Here is a 16,545-nt window from a genome sequence, read left to right as displayed (position 1 = left end):
AGCGATGCGATAAACTTCATAGGTTAACCTCAGCTCTATAAACCCTTGTATGTAATAGAAACAAGAATTGTCATTCACCTAATAAGAACAAAAGTCAATTCAGAAAAAAACAAAAAAAAACAAAGTAATTTAATGAAAAAGATTTTATTGACTCTGTTTGGTCTACAAATAAAAAGTCTCATCTATAAACAAAATCTACAGTACATCTGCAGTACTCTGAGTCAGGCCCGGTTCACATCTGCGTTTGGGTTTCCGTTCGGAGAGTCCGCTTGGGGATCCCCCGAACAGAAAACTATACACATTAAAAAGCGGTTACCTTCAGGAAACCCACAGACCCCATAGATCATAATGGGGTCCATGTGGTTTTCACACGAAACATGCAGAGAGAAAACTGCTGCTTGCAACTCAAACGCAGATGTGAATAGGGCCTAACAGAGCAATACACTTCCATTTACACAACACTTTATTACAACAGCTTTTCTTATATAACTTTATACATAACATTTACAATATATAAGCTTATCTTCCTTATTTGTTCAACAAACAGGATAGGTATAATAGCAGTGAAGGTAAACCACACCGCCAGTGAAGGTCCGAAACGGTCCAGCCACCTCAGTAATACATGTTCTTGTCCCACCAGCCTGGAAATGAGAGAAGACAGGTTAATGCAACTCTGAAGTGGACAGATCCTAAGCAGTACCATGCTCTTTTTAACTGTAATGTATTAGTAGACTGACTGAACCTGAGTGGAGATAGGACTAGGCATTAACATTATAGGCAATTGTTGGTTCTCAGCTATATCATGTCACAGTGTCCTTTAGACAGAGTGATCATAGGTTAATAGGACAATTTATAAGCATGCTGGTAATACTATAATACACAAGCAGTTACAGTTATAGCTTCTTGGTGTGTGTATATATGTTACTTATTATGTATGTGCTTATACTTACTGCCAGGATGGTGTCTGATGATCAGTTTACGAATTTCATCATATATGAGGATCAGAACTGCATATGGCACAGCCACAAACCAGTACTGAGCCCTGAACAGAAGAGATAAGTAGAGGACATTAGAACACAGTGGTATATTAGAAAAGCGTTTACATTCAACAAAGAATTTCTCATATATATATATATTACACCATATTGTTCGTGATAGAGTCAAAAAACAAAGCGGTCTTGTTCACAAGACTCACCTTAATGGGCAAAATTTCAAAGCTTCTGGCATCCCAGGGCAATAAGAGAGAAATGCTCCGATGATGATTTGTGATGCCAAACCCATCAGAAGAACTTTGTTACTGCAAAAATACAGAGAGACAGGCGTTACTAAAAAAAGAGTAATAGTCTGCAGCTCCTTCTTAGGTGACGATCCTGATTCTTCATGGGTGCTCGGACGTTCTGCACATTCCGCTACTTAATGCAATAGACGTCACTACGTGGTTCTTAGCTATGTGTATTTGCTTTAGTTGTGAAACGAACTGCGATTCTTGGAAAAGTGGAATGTATGTAGGAGAATTCCAGGTATGTATGCACAGCTATATGACGGAATAATATATCAAGTTACCCAAATAATCCTTGTTGAAAAACAGAGTTTCTCCTGGTCTTCCGGATAATAAGATCCGCCAGCTGTTCCACGACAATACTGATGAAAAAAGCCGTGTACACTGTCCACTCCAGGTACTGCCTTTGTCCGAATGTCTACAATAAGACAGACGTGATCAGGGACAAGCAAATACTATGGCAGTGATGAGCATTGTACTTTTAAAGAATTGTGAAAATAATGGCACTAGCTGGTATAAGAACTTACCCATTCCTGCCCATAGCTGTCCTCCAGATCCTGATTGTTCACATTTTCCCAAGGAACGCGAAGGCCCAGCACTGTATAAGGCAAAAATCCCTGTTCTGCCAGAACGGTGAAGTAATTCAGAAAAGCTCCAACAGACTGAATGATCCCTGTGTACAAAGAGAGTATTACACACCATTTCTTATAGCTACTTTCTTATATACCATCTCTACCCATATGATTAACTCACCAATCTGAATATAGGCATAGAGCGCCAGCTGTTGGTTTACCAGTCTGTCCACATTCTTCCTACGAGGCTTCTTGTTCATAATGTCTCTCTCTGCCTTTTCATAGGCAAATGAAACCGAAGGGATCTGTAAGAAAATTCATTGCACTTAGAACTTTTCTGGATTTTTGAGGACAAGATGAAGTAGAGCTTGTATAGCTGACCTATACTATTACATCTACATGTGCACTGGAGTAACTGCAAGTATCCTTATCTATGTCCTTCATTCTCAACAATTAAAGCATACTTTTACTCACAATGTCTGTGCCCAAGTCAATGAACAAGATGGTGATGGTACCAATAGGCAGTGGGACGTCGGCAATGATGTATATCAGGAATGGGCATAGCTCAGCAATGTTCTTGGTCAGGGTGTAGCCAATGGACTTCTTAATATTGTCAAAGATTAAGCGACCTGTGAAACAGAATCAGTGGTGAGAACTGCAGAATAACCTATCATTTATTGGTGCAGCAGTAGTAAAGGCCCCATGACCACACATTCCACTTCTCCCAAATCTTAGCTATGGGGTGATTTTGATAGGACTTTGCAAGATTTTATGAGTTCGCTGTCAGGTAAATATAAAAATTTAAAGGGGTTGTCCAGGATCTGCAGATACAGCCAACATATAGTTAAACGTGTTTACCTTCTTCTACTCCGGTGACAATGGATGCAAAGTTATCGTCTAACAAGATCATATCTGCGGCATTCTTGGCGGCATCTGAACCAGCAATACCCATGGCAATTCCAATATCTGCTTTCTTCAGAGCTGGAGAGTCATTAACACCGTCACCAGTCACGGCAACCACAGCGTTCTACAACACAGAATTCAACATTAAGTCTTTGTGTCCATGACACAACAGTATTCTTTTACTTTTTAGACATTTTTGGCCATAGTTTTTACACTTTAACCCTTTGGTGATAAACTGATCAACCATTTTTTCCTCAATAAAATTGTTATACTTTACAATGTCTAGGATCTGTAAAAGTGAACTGCACATGGCAGGCATTCATGTGCTGTCCATGATTTTTTTGAGTTTGCAAAATGGACCAAAATAGAAAACGTCTCCAATTTTTCATACACGAACTGTCCATGAGAAAAACTAATGTCTTCAAATGCCCGTGTTCACAATAGGATTATGTGAACATGGATTTGTGAATAAGCCTTTAGTCATAGATACAGGAATCTTATTCATTTATTCATAGCAATCCCTACCTGTCTCTGACAGCCTTCCACGATGATCAGCTTCTGTTGAGGAGAGGTCCTGGCGAATACAATCTCTGAATGATTGGCCAGAATTTCATCCAACTCTTCAGACTCCATGTCCTTCAGTTCAGCACCATTCACTACAGCTGCTTTTGCATCTCTATAACACAAAAAAAGGATTTAAGGAGGAGGGAAGCAGCACACTTCCGTCTTGTGGTCTGACCACTCAAGGAGACTTCCATATATAAGACATAGTCACATCTACAGAACATGCAATGTATATTGTAGGGAACATTTAAAAATGCAGGACAGGGCTCTTACCGCTTATTAACCTGCTCCAAAGGAATGTTAAGGCGTTTGGCAATATCCTCTATGGTTTCGCTCCCAGCTGAAATGATACCGACGCTTTTAGCTATAGCCTTTGCAGTTATTGGGTGGTCTCCAGTAACCATTATAACCTGAGTGAAATAAGACATAGAGCATTTAGATGGCCATCCTCTCAATCAATAGCTTTCCATTACAGTAGACAATATGGCACCTATTTAAAGGGAGTATGTCACCAGAAACCAGCATATTTCACATAGATAGATAGATAGATAGATAGATAGATAGATAGATAGATAGATAGATAGATAGATAGATAGATAGATAGATAGGTCTCCTAACTAAAAAAGTGAACATGCTGTTTGATTCAGGGCTGGGGCTGGTGACAGACTCCCTATAAGGCAGTAGATATACAGATTTACAAGTGTCCTTAGACAGCTATGTTGAGGCAAAATCTCTGGCGCAGTTCCTTAAGCATAATCCTTGAGTGAAGTGCTTGAGCAAAGTTAGCTCTTTAGCAAAGTACAGTCGCAAAGTTCTCAAAGATAACGGTGGTCAATAAGTAGCATCATAGGTAGCACATAGGAGGTAGTTACTTCTACCATTCATCTGTGCTTCATTGTCTGCACTAAGGATGATGTCAACCGTAATACCGCTGGACCCCAACCACCAAATTGGCAAACATGCCTAACAGTGGTCCAGGTGGAACCCCAGGGGTCCACCGGAGACTCGACGGGGGTCTACGTTAGATCTAATCTTCACATTTTTTGAAACCAGTAAAATTTTGAAAGTGGTCTACGAGAAAAAAAAGTTTGGGAACCTCTGATGTAAGCCCTTAGCGTAAGGCTTTAGTTTTGCAGAGTCAAACAGAACCTGTGGTACAACACCCAGATTACAAAGATTCTGCATCTCCAAAATGCCTAAGAAGATTTTCACAGCAAAGCAATGAATGAATGAATGAATGAATGAATACTTCAGCTCAGTCCACATAAAAATCATTAAAAGACACATGTAAAACATTCATTTTATTACATGTCTACGATTTTTATGCAGGCTCCACAGTGTAATTTTTAAGTGGCATGAAACTAGTCTAACCGTGCTTTCCTGTATAAAAACACAATGCCATGTATAGCATATGTACTATATACTATGCACCATACCTACTGGTGAATCCTACCTTAATTCCTGCAGACCGACATTTGGCAACAGCATCAGGCACTGTTGAACGAGGAGGATCTATCATGGACAACAACCCAACAAAGCAGAGGTTTGAGGTTGGAAAATTCATGGATTCTATGTCAAATGTGTAGGTTGAAGGATATTTATCTAATGGGAGATACAGGTGGCAGAATCCTAAAAGACAGAAGCAGTAAGGTGAGTGACGGTACAGCAAAGACACAAAAAGCATACATATTCCATATTATTATACAACTTTATGTAATATACCTAATACTCTCTCTCCAAGTCCTCCAAGCTCCATGTACGCTGTCTGGAAGGATTCTTTCATGTTCTCATCCAGTGGCAACTCCTGGCCCCCAATCATAATGGTGGAGCATCTGTCTAGTATTCTTTCCGGTGCACCTTTCATGACAAGGAGTACTCTCTGGTCTTCGGGATCATCGGTCTCATGTATTGATAGCTGTTAACACAAGCCTCTTTTAGTTATCTTTCATAATACTTGTATGTTTGTCAAGGTGTCAGTGAAGGACATCTCGTACCTGGAACTTATTGGTGGAATTAAAAGGTATTTCACAGATCTTCCTATTTTTATGCCGGATGCTCATAACATCCCCAGTGATCACTTCGGAGAATTTTAAAAGGGCTGTCTCAGAAGCGTCGCCAACTACGACTTTCTGTAATGATAAAAGAAGGTTAATAATCTATCTCCAAGGAAAGGCACTTAACCCTCTACACAGGTATAACAGCACTGGTAGAGCAGCGATACCTTCATGATTGGTATGTCATCTTGTCCAGCCTTGAACTCGGCACGGTTACATAAAGACACGATCTTGCACAAGGCCGTCCATGTTTCAGATGTTTGATCAAAACAGTGATCTGGAAAGGGAAATATTTCTTGTATAAGACTATGATCTGATAAAGGGCCAACGTGTTACCATAAAGTGAATGAGAATTTTATCCCCAAACTATATATTAACCTCAAATAAACATTCTACAGAAAGTTCCTAAAGGAGATAAAGGACTAAAACTGCTCTTGTATAATGTAAACACGTACGTAATTGATCTTCACTTGTGTCGGCCGAGTGTGTATGACCATCAAACCAGAGATGGGCCACAGTCATCCTGTTCTGTGTCAGAGTTCCTGTTTTGTCAGAGCAGATAATGGAGGTTGAGCCAAGTGTTTCCACGGCCTCCAGGTTCTTCACAAGACAACTCTTCTTTGCCATACGCTTTGCAGTTAGAGAGAGTGTTACCTAAAATGCAGCAGATTTCGTAGGTTAAATATTTGTCTTTGGAATATATACCTTCAGTGATTTAAATTATTCCCATTCTTCTTAAGGTGGATTCATCATAATCCTTGTGGGAATTGTGTGAGGTTTGAAAAATATGGCTGCTTTGTTCCAAGAACAACGCCACGCTAGTTCATGGTTCAAGTGTATGCGGCTGAGTTGTTATACTACACACAGCCTATGGACTAGAGTGGTGCTGGAAGAAAGCAGGCATGATTTTCTAATGCCTAATGCAACCCCCTTATGCATGTGTCTTTATGACATCGGGGATCATTTTGAAGCATAGTAAAGGTCACACATGTACATTCTAGAAACTGATGCTTTATATCCAAGCAAAGACTTACTGTCACGGTGGCGAGGAGTCCCTCAGGCACATTGGCCACAATGATGCCAATAAGGAAGATGATAGAGTTAAGAGCCGAGTAACCCATGCACATTGCAATGATGAAGAATATGATTCCCACAGACACAGCCACGCTGGCCACAATGTGGACAAAGTGTTCAATCTCAACTGCAATGGGAGTCTTCTCATTGCCAACTCCTGAGGTCAGTGAAGCAATCCGACCAATAATTGTCCGGTCACCGGTATTTATTACAATACCTTTTGCTGTACCTAGAAAAGAAAAGAGAAAGTGTAAGCGCCAGTGAAATGTCCATGACAGAGCTGGGAGCAGTCTGAGAAGTTTTACGGGTCCTCATCAATCACCTTTAGGCCCTGGGTTAAGTATCTGTCACATTCTTACCTTCCAGGCAGATAGTAGAGTAGAAGGCAATGTTTTTAGTCTCAAGGGGATTTTCATTTGTGAATTCAGTGGATCGAGGTTGCGCCTCTGATTCGCCAGTTAAAGATGAATTGTCCACCTGAAAAGGTGAAATTCTGATTCAATATTCACATGATAGTTTGGATTAAACAGCCTCTCATTCTTAATCCCTTGAGTACTTAATATATGAGATAGCTGCAGTTTACAGACAATAGATAAACTAGTATATACAGCCTGATACACGTACATAGCAAAGAACCATAGGGCCCCACTATACCCTGAGCGTAAGTCTGTTCAAGTCATGAAACTCATGATAATTTTGGTTATAGAATCCAAAGATAAGAGTTGGCCCATTACCTTGCAGCCTTGAGCATAGACAAGCCTGAGATCTGCTGGTATTCGATCTCCACCTTTAATATCCACCAGATCTCCTACTACTAGCTCCGTCGCCGGGACCTCTAGCTTTTCTCCATTTCGGGTGACGACAGCTTGCTGGAGATACATAAATAAGAGTCATTGTTTCCTGTAATCTACATTAGCATCGGAAACTTACAAAAACCCTTCACATGTAACATGTCAAAGCCTTAGGAAACAGAGAATTAAACATGGAGGACACCCCATGATAGATGTGCACTCACCTGTGGGATCATCTGGTTAAAGCTTGCCATAATGTTCGTGCTTTTAGCCTCTTGGAAGTAGGCAAAACAACCGGTGAGGAAGACGACCGCTGCCAAAACAACAGCCAGGTACAGCTGTAGGAGAGGAAATCAGTCATGAATCTGGTATGAAGTGTATATGTATACATGGAATATACATATAATAACAGGTATATCCCTACCAAATCTGAGATTTGGACTACATATCTGCATTCATTCTGTCGTTGCATTTATTATGTATAAAAAGTGACTTAATATAAGCATATACTGAACAGTTTTGCAGAATATGCTACAGGACATGTTAATACTTTGTCACATCCATGTGCTCCCTCACTGATCAAGAGGGAGGACTCACTTTTATCTGTGTATGGGTGTCTATGTTCACTGTCATAGAAGTAAATGAGGAGAGCACTGCAAAACTAAACTCATTTGGCCAGGGACCATCTCACCAGATACGATGGGGTTCCGAGGTCCCTCATCCTGATTGTAGCTGTGAGTTCCAGAGGTGGAACCCACACCTACCAGAGATATATATGGCATGTGCCCATACCAAAGATCGCATATACTTTTAAAGCATAAAAGAAAATGAAAATACTGTGCTGCTTACATTGTCCCGGGGTGTAGAATGATCCTGAGAGTATTGAATTCCATATGCAATCCAGCAGAGTATGGCACCGACCCACAGCAGGATGGAGAAGCCACCTACCATCTGCTTCAGGAACTTAACTATTTCCGGAGTGCCTTTAGGGGGTGTAAGTGCGTTGGGACCATCACGAGCCAGAACCTCTGCAGCTTTTGCACTGGTGAGACCCTGTCAGGAAAGAAGAATTAAATAATCTCTGTTTACTATACTTAGCAAGATGAACTTAGTTTTTTTTATGTGGGTATTGCAGGGGAAATTGTTAGGAAACTGAGGCTAAAGGAGCAGTTAAACTTATCACCCATCTGATAAGGGGCACTGAGCAGACAGGTCCAGCTTATTCTTGTGTTGGTGTAACTAGTGGTACTTATGCTGTTTGATCAGGATCAGCCCAGTACACTGACAACACTGGGAAGTTGCTGTGATAACATCTCTGGAAACTTCTTGTTCCTTTTCTATTTCCCATTGACTATAAGCTTTACTTCTGAATGAAGAATTTCTACCGTACTTCTAAGTACTGATTAACCAGTGCAGTATTCTGCAGGTCATGGCGATTACATTGTTTGATCGTATCTCAACAGAGTTATTGTAGTAGGCAGTCATCTGTAACAGACGTGTGTCTCCAGCAGGGCAAAGACTGGAAGAAGCCACTTGTCACAGACCGATACCGACAAAGTCACAAATTCACTGCCAAGCTTGTTAAATGGATTACGACCCAAAGTGCACTGGGTTCTTCATTACTTACTTTGGCAAGACTTGTTTCATACTTTGATTGTAACTCTTCAACACTGAGTTTATGGTCGTCCTGCAAGTAAAAACAAAGAAATATCCATGAACGCTGAACAAAAATCTGCAGGTATGTCGGGAATATACAGAATCAATATATATAAAGTCTTAGGGCCCTTTTATTTTGCAGCCAGACAGCGGCACCTCCAATCTGAACTTACAGCATTATAGTGATTTATATATGATATTGTAAGCTTCAGGTCTACTGTTTCGTGCTCACATCATGCTTTGGGCATTCATAGTAGTTCTAAGCTCACAATATCACAGATCAGTATGACGTATTAGGTCACAAGAACTGCAGCGACTACATCAAAAACGTATATCGTACAGGACAAACAAGTGGGATGAAAATTCTCATTCACATGTGAAAAACTACATTGAAAACTGCAATAAAATATGTGCTAAGCAACACATTAGTGTAACATGTGAACCGAGCCCAACAGTCCTTCAGCAGCCTATGGCCGGAATTCATTGTCTATTTGGGATACTAGGATGTAAACCCATATTTGATACTTTGTGGGACACAATGGACAAAGCTGATCTTTCTTTTAAATTTTTCACACCCTACAAGGTACATAGGCCAAACATCTTGAGACCCACTCAATATTGCGTGGGTACTCACCTGACTACAGTCATGTCTAGGTATGCTTCAGAAGACCAAGGCAAATACTACACTATGGTAATCTCTCATCTAGAAGGCTGGAGAAGCAGTTCACATAGCACCTTATTATACAAAGAAGATGCTGTCACAGCCCTTAGGGAAATTCATGGAGCTCTTCTTGGAAGAAAGAGCCTGACCTTGTACAGTGATATACAGAAACTCCTATGGATTATAAATTATAATATATCTAGATATTAGATTAGTACAGTATATATTTACAGACATAAAACTGGGTCAAGGCTTCTGCAGTGGAAAGTCTTCTTCTTGTTTGGATTGTACGTAGCAGCAGAAGGCAGATATAAGTGTCTATAGTATAGACTCTATACTATATCACCCCCTACCAACTATGTAACGTACAGATTTCATATTGTACAGAACACCATAGGGAATGTTGGCTCAGCAGGCAGAATTTCTTACCAGCTCAAGTTCTTGCTTCAGGTCATCAACCTTCTTCTCCTTCTTTTTCTGTTTTTTCATCTTCTTCTTGTCTTCCTGACCCAGGTCTAGTTCCGCTGCCTTTTCTGGATGCTCCATGTCCTTTGTTCCATTAATCTCCAAGCAGTAAACATCATCTTTCATCTACAACACAAGCAAAATATAAGGCTTAGAACTTAAGAAATTAGACCCAAGATGTTGGCATGACCTCTAGAGAAAAGTGATGGAAAGAAGTTTAATGTGAATGATCTTGTAATAACAATTTCTATGAAAACAAACTTTTTTAAGAAATGATTCTGAGAGATCAAACATAAAGTGACATAACCGAGCACCTCCAGTACTGTATATAGAGATACAAGTATAAGGGAATCACATTGACCATTATTTCAGTTACACCTATCCCAATATAAACGGAATAATATCTTTACCATCATTATCGGAGTCTACCTTGGTTCTAATATGAATATCTGCTTCAGGTTGTCATTACTTACCGCTGTTCCCATTGTTTCTTGTTCTATTTTACTCGGAACGCAGAAACTCGCTGTTCACTTTTGGACTCAAGTTACAAAGATACCAAGACAGGTACTAATACCAAGTCAGCTAAGGGTTACCAACTAGGTAGTTAAAATGCAGAGCTTTAGAGGTTGTGGCTGTCCCAACGAGAAGCCAATGTTAGCTGCAGTCTTCTCCACACTTTGACATCTTTTGGCAGGACAGGAAAGCTTTCCAGAGCCCTGTGCCTGAGCATTAAGAGGCTGCTCCTATTTATATGTCTGAGCTGCTGCTGGCGACTCCTCCTTCCAGACACATATCTTCTGTAACCCAGCCCTGTATCTTCACCTGGCCAGGTGGAAAATCACTACATGAAAAGGTCTCTGTGAGATCTGCTTTAGTCTACAGGTCACCTCTATGTCTAATGTAAGGGGGATCTCCTATACATATACTGTACACCCTGGGCATCTGTATACTCTACACAGCTGAACAATAATTCAGAATAAGGAACTGTCCTGGAGGTCTCAGTGTTACCTCCAAAGATTTCGCTAAAACTTTTCCTAGATAATAAAATTGAACATTTTTAATCAATCTTGAACCAATAATACTGAAAAACTGGAATTTATTCAAAAAGAAAATATTCACTCTGTACTGAATGCCACCATAAACTAAATATGTGACCGTAACCTACTCCAAAGTGCCAGGACAAAGCACACCTTCTGTGATGTATTAGGCAGAAGAGCTTACAATCCAGTTTTCCATAACAGAGACCAGATAATAAGGTTTCCAGGCTCAGCCCAACTGAATGGCTTTACTTGTTGATGATCACTGTTACCAATGGGATTACTGTGTGTATTTGGCTTGTGCTCCTGGTCTATATAGACAAATAGCACATACATACAGCCATGCACAATACATGTTATGTTCATGGGGCATTGTCTGCAAGTGTTGCGTACAGGTATCTCTTATATTATACCATTGACCATTCACACATTTTATAGAATTATAAGATCAGAACAAAGTATCATCTGGTCCAGAGACCTACAAGTAAGAAGAGGAAGGCCCAGCAGATACCTAGGAAAGCCTTCTTATTGTACGCTCAATTCAACCAATGTCAGTGTCTTATACTATTACAATGTTTATAGTTCATCTCATTAAATACTACATTATTATTAAATCATTACTAAACTAAAACTACAGGTTCTCAAAGACGCAGGTTTAATTATAGAATATATAAAGAAGAAGAAAAAAACTGGGCACTCACCATCAAGAGGATACAATAAAACTTTACAACTTTATTTTCAAAAATCCATTAAAAGTATACATGGGAGGAGGCACGCCTGAGAAGAGGGAGCGACAGCCGTTTTGTGCTGTTTTAGCACTTTTTCAAGCTTCAAGCCTGCATTAAGTAGTGCCACCTCACTCTTTTTGTATATTAATTATAGAATAATTTCCTTTTTTATGTTTCCGAACTCCCTAATGCCAAAAATGATGGGACAGTTAGACAATGGATGTCATCCAGTAATATTGTAACATCATGTCTACACTGAAATCTTGTTGTCTTATGTAAATCGTAAGCTCTACATCAGAGACTGGGTGAGAGGGAATACTATGTTGAAATTTTACATGTGTATAACTCCAGGCCACAGGTAGGGGGCACTGTATTCCCAGTAGTATGGACACGGCAAGATCCTCTACCAGACAAGGGATTTCAAGAAATACAAGAAGCAAACTGTAGTTCTATATCTAGGATAATAAAGTAGCAATACAATCGCAAAGTTATCCCATTGGGAAACTAAGAGTTAGCAGCCTATATACTTCCCTAAATTTGTATATATATACTAAAGAACGTGTGCAAAAATATGTGCAAAAATGGCATATTTGCCATATGATTTTTGCATATATTTTTGTACTTGCTCTTTTGCACATATATACAAATTTATGGAAGTATATAGGCTGCTAACTCTTAGTTCCCCAATGGAAAATCTCTGCAATTTCATTGGTACTTTGATTATCCTAATATTGTGTTGCCATTTCATATTGAAGCATATAGTATTTTGTGATTGACTCATGGAGTAGTTGGTTTTTTTTTTCACTTTATTCTTAAGACCCAAGATGGATTCATCGATTGTGCTTTTAATTGGTTTTAACTAGTATTTGCCAATAAAATATGATTCTCCTAATCTGAATTTCATCTGGGTAGAATGTCTCCATTATATGTATGCATGTTTCTTCTTTTATTATTGTTCACTTGGTTTAGCATACATGAGATGACCGCCATGAATATTTTTTAAGGTGGTGCCCACTTAATCTCTCTCATAGAGTTAGCCTATATCTGGGGCTTCCAGAAAATATCCCTGATGTTTGTTCTGAAATCTCCCCCTGCACAGAGGAAATTTTCAGTAAATAACAATATATTGGATGATAGGTATTAGGGAATTACCTAAAAAAAGCAAAGATAAACCTGTCTAAAATACCAGCATCTTATCCCAATTGTTCCCTGCTATGAGGACATTGGAGATACAGCTAAGGACAAGCAGTGTTTCGGGCTCTGGTTCTAGCAGGAATACAAGGAGTTTAATTACATTGTTCCTAATCATTTTCCACTATGTTCCAGAACAATACCGAGCAGCCTGGACCAGACAAGCAGGACGAGCCAGTCTCACGGCATACCTCTCACTACCAGCAGCCTCCTAAGAAGCTAACATTAGAAGGCAGTGAGGGGTCACTTACTAACCAATCACTGTCTTGTAACACTTACAGTGAGAATCTTATTCCTTCTGGTACCTTATACATTTACCTTGTGTATATACATTGGACTACTGTACAATCATGGTTTTATGATGTAAAGTGCTGCAGACTTAATTGGTTGACTGTTCTCTCTCTTGGTTCACTTGAATAGTTGCATAGGTAAGCAAGGGAAGTATTCATGAAGTATTCAGTGACTATTCACATTACACGTGCGGTTTGACAGAGATACAGCTTTGGTACAATGTGACAAAGCTTGATCAATTCTAGCCCTTGTTATTCGGGCTCTGTTACATATTGTATTTTGGTTGTACATGGATTGCACTGTGAAATGTACTGTTTACTGTGTGTCACTTTGGTTGGTTTAGGTCATCTCGAGGCTTCTGGAGGCTGGATCGCAACAATAGTGCTTAATAAGCCGAATAGAATTGCGCCTAGGAGTTGTACCATGGGAGTCGTTGTGTGTTGCTGTCCCAAGTTGCAAACCACTAACATCAGGGGTTGTCCCGATCATGCATAGCAGGAAGGGCACGCTACTCAAGGGTCTGTTCCTCACTGGAAAGAGAGGTTGAGCTAATGCTGCTATTAGGAAAGGTGCAGCTTGCTGTTCAGACATCTTAACATACAGCCTGGTCAGCATGAGGTGAAGAGGCAAATTAGTACCCCTCTAGCTGCACCAATTTAATGTCCCCATCCAACTGTCCCCACTTTAATGAATTCCTCCAGTTGCCCCCCGTTTAATGCCACCATCCAGCGCCCCCAGTTTAATGTCCCCCTTCAGTTTAATGTCCCCCTCCATCTGCCTCCCCAGTTTAATGTCCCTTTTTATCTGTCCACCCCTAGTTTAATGTCCCTCTTCATCTGCCCACCCACCCCCAGTTTAATGTCCTCACTCTACTGATACTTACCTTTCCTTGCTACCCTGCTGGACTGTAGAGGTCTCTTCTCCAGGAGTCTTCACTTTGCAACTACAGCTCTTGGGGCCAGAACACACGAGAGAGTGGTGAAGCAGGGAGTGGACAGCTCCTGCACCACCACTGTATTCAACTCATCTGTGTCCTCCAGACATCCTTCCTGATGACCAGGAGAAAGGGACAGGACCCAGAATATTGGACTGTCCCACTGAATCCTGTACGGTTGGGAGTTATGCCTTTAGCAAAGAGAAATAGCCTGAAATTAATCAGTTTGTCACTTAGTTATTAGTTGCAATCTCTGTGACCCCAGAACTGACTGAAGTTATAAATAATTCCAGGTACATAGTGAGTCACCTCCTCAGTAATGAGAGATAGCCTGGAATTAATCAGGGTGTCACTTATTAGGGACATTACCTGTGACCCCAGAACTGGGTTTACTTCTATCTACATCCAGGTGCATAGTGTATCACCTCCTTAGTAATAAGAAATAGCCTGGAATTAATCATTGTGCCACTTACTTATTAGTGACATCACCTGTGACCCCAGAACTGAGTACAGCTAGAAATACATCCAGGTACGTAGTGCGTCACCTCTTCATAATTTTTTCACCAAAGACTGTAGTAGTTGAATATTGAGTACATCTATGCAGTGTAATGCAGGATATACACATGTGGATAAAATTGTGGGTCCCCCTCGTTTAATGAAAGAAAAACCCACAATGGTCACTGAAATAACTTGAATCTGATAAAAGTAATAATAAATAAAAATTCTATGAAAATGAACAAATGAAAGTCAAACATTGCTCTTCACTTCAACAGAATTAAAAAAAAAACAAAAAACTAAAACTCATGAAACAGGTCTGGACAGAAATGATGGTTCCCTTAATCTAATATTTTCAGGCAATCACTGCAATCCAATGATTCCTGTAAATTTCAATGAGACTTCTGCACTTCTCAGCAGGTATTTGGCCCACTCCTCATGAGCAAACTGCTCCAGTTGTCTCGAGTTTGAAGGGCACTGTTTCCAGACTCCATGTTTCAGCTCTTTCCAAAGATGCTCAATAGGATTTAGGTCAAGGCTCATAGAAGGCCACTTCAGAATAGACCAATGTTTTCCTCTTAGCCATTCTTGGGTGTTTTTAGCTGTGTGTTTTGGGTGATTATCCTGTTGCAATACCCATGACCTGCAACTGAGACCAAGCTTTCTGACACTGGGCAGCACATTTCTGTCTAGAATCCCTTAATAGTCTTCAGATTTCATTGTACCCTGCACAGATTCAAGACACCCTGTGCCAAATGCAGCTCCAGAACATAACAGAACCTCCTCCATGTTTCACAGTAGGGACAGTGTTCTTCTCATGATATGCTTCATTTTTCCGTCTGTGAACATAGAGCTGATGTGCCTTGCCAAAAGGTTCAATTTTATTTCATCTGTCCATAGAACATTCTCCCAGAGGCTTTCTGGCTTGTGAACATGTAGTTTGGTTATTATAACTTTTGTCAGATTCAAGTTATTTCTGTGACCATTATGGGTTTTTCTTTCATTAAACAAGGGATACCAACAACTTTGTCCACGTGTGCAGCACAGGAATAGTAGAAAAGAAGCACCGTTTATACTCAAATATAAGCCAAGTTTTTCAGCACAGTTTTTGTGCTGAAAAAGTCCGCCTCGGCTTATACTCGAGTCATTATGGTACTTCTGCTAGCAGGCCGGAACGCAGCCTCCGCTCCCTTGCTCTCCAGACCCCCCCCACCACCACCACCTATGCTCAGGCCCGCACCTAGCGTGTATCTGTGCTCCTGGCCTGCAAGGGACTGTTCCTGGCCTGCTGAGTACTTCTGCAGTATGAAACGAACAGCATCGCCAAGCTCCTGCCGCTGCTGGTTTCCTGCAGCAGCAGGAGCATGGCGATGCTGCGGGCCCCGGCATCCGTCCTGGTGTCTGTAGGCCGGGTCTGTAACTATAATAGCGCCACTCTGCTGCAGAGCGGTCACCATAGCAACCGGCATCTCCGCTGTAAGAGTTACAGCGGAGATGCTCTCCGGAGATGTCCTCCTCCCCAAAAAAGTTTAAAATTAGCCTTGGGGCCGGTCCCCACCAGCCCCATACCTTTAAGGTTGCAGGCCTAATGAAGGCTCCCAGGCCTATGACCAGCCGCAATATTAATGTATAGAATCTCCCATAAACGGCAATACACTTTTATTGCCGTCTATGGGAGTTGCAATCAAATGATTGCAGGTTCAAGTCCCCTAGGGGGGCTAATAAATAGTGAAAAAAAAAAAAGCATTAAAAAAATATAATAAAAAAATAAAATAAATAAAAGTTCTAAATCACTCCTTTCCCCAGAATACATATAAGGGCAGGTTCACAACAGCACCCGATCCGTTATA

The 16,545-nt window shown here is 40.6% G+C and overlaps 1 protein-coding gene across 1 annotated transcript; it reads right to left on the bottom strand.

Annotated features, from left to right (window-relative positions):
* Positions 1-360: 360 nt before the first annotated feature.
* Positions 361-10,506, bottom strand: ATP12A (ATPase H+/K+ transporting non-gastric alpha2 subunit). The gene is made up of 23 exons (XM_075278544.1): positions 10,493-10,506; positions 9,984-10,145; positions 8,865-8,924; positions 8,087-8,290; positions 7,462-7,575; positions 7,181-7,315; positions 6,806-6,923; positions 6,407-6,675; positions 5,828-6,026; positions 5,540-5,649; positions 5,313-5,447; positions 5,041-5,233; positions 4,772-4,947; positions 3,592-3,728; positions 3,280-3,430; positions 2,710-2,878; positions 2,326-2,480; positions 2,033-2,156; positions 1,807-1,952; positions 1,564-1,697; positions 1,196-1,297; positions 951-1,042; positions 361-641 (listed from the first exon to the last, which is right to left on the bottom strand). The coding sequence occupies exons 1-23, from the start codon at positions 10,502-10,504 to the stop codon at positions 613-615; spliced, it is 3,126 nt and encodes a 1,041-aa protein (XP_075134645.1). The 5' UTR covers positions 10,505-10,506; the 3' UTR covers positions 361-612.
* Between the last annotated feature and the right edge of the window lie 6,039 nt (positions 10,507-16,545).

The sequence above is a fragment of the Leptodactylus fuscus genome, chromosome 6 (assembly GCF_031893055.1).
Source record: "Leptodactylus fuscus isolate aLepFus1 chromosome 6, aLepFus1.hap2, whole genome shotgun sequence".
NCBI lineage: Eukaryota > Metazoa > Chordata > Amphibia > Anura > Leptodactylidae > Leptodactylus > Leptodactylus fuscus.
Note: the sequence above shows the minus strand (reverse complement) of the source record. Positions and strands in the feature narration are given on the sequence as shown.

Excerpts from the sequence above, each read along its gene's own strand:
- ATP12A (XM_075278544.1), bottom strand. Across the intron at positions 7,576-8,086 it reads ATTCTACACCCCGGGACAAT|CTGTACCTGGCTGTTGTTTT; the intron begins GTAAGCAGCACA and ends CCTCTCCTACAG. Across the intron at positions 5,234-5,312 it reads ATTCCACCAATAAGTTCCAG|CTATCAATACATGAGACCGA; the intron begins GTACGAGATGTC and ends TTGTGTTAACAG.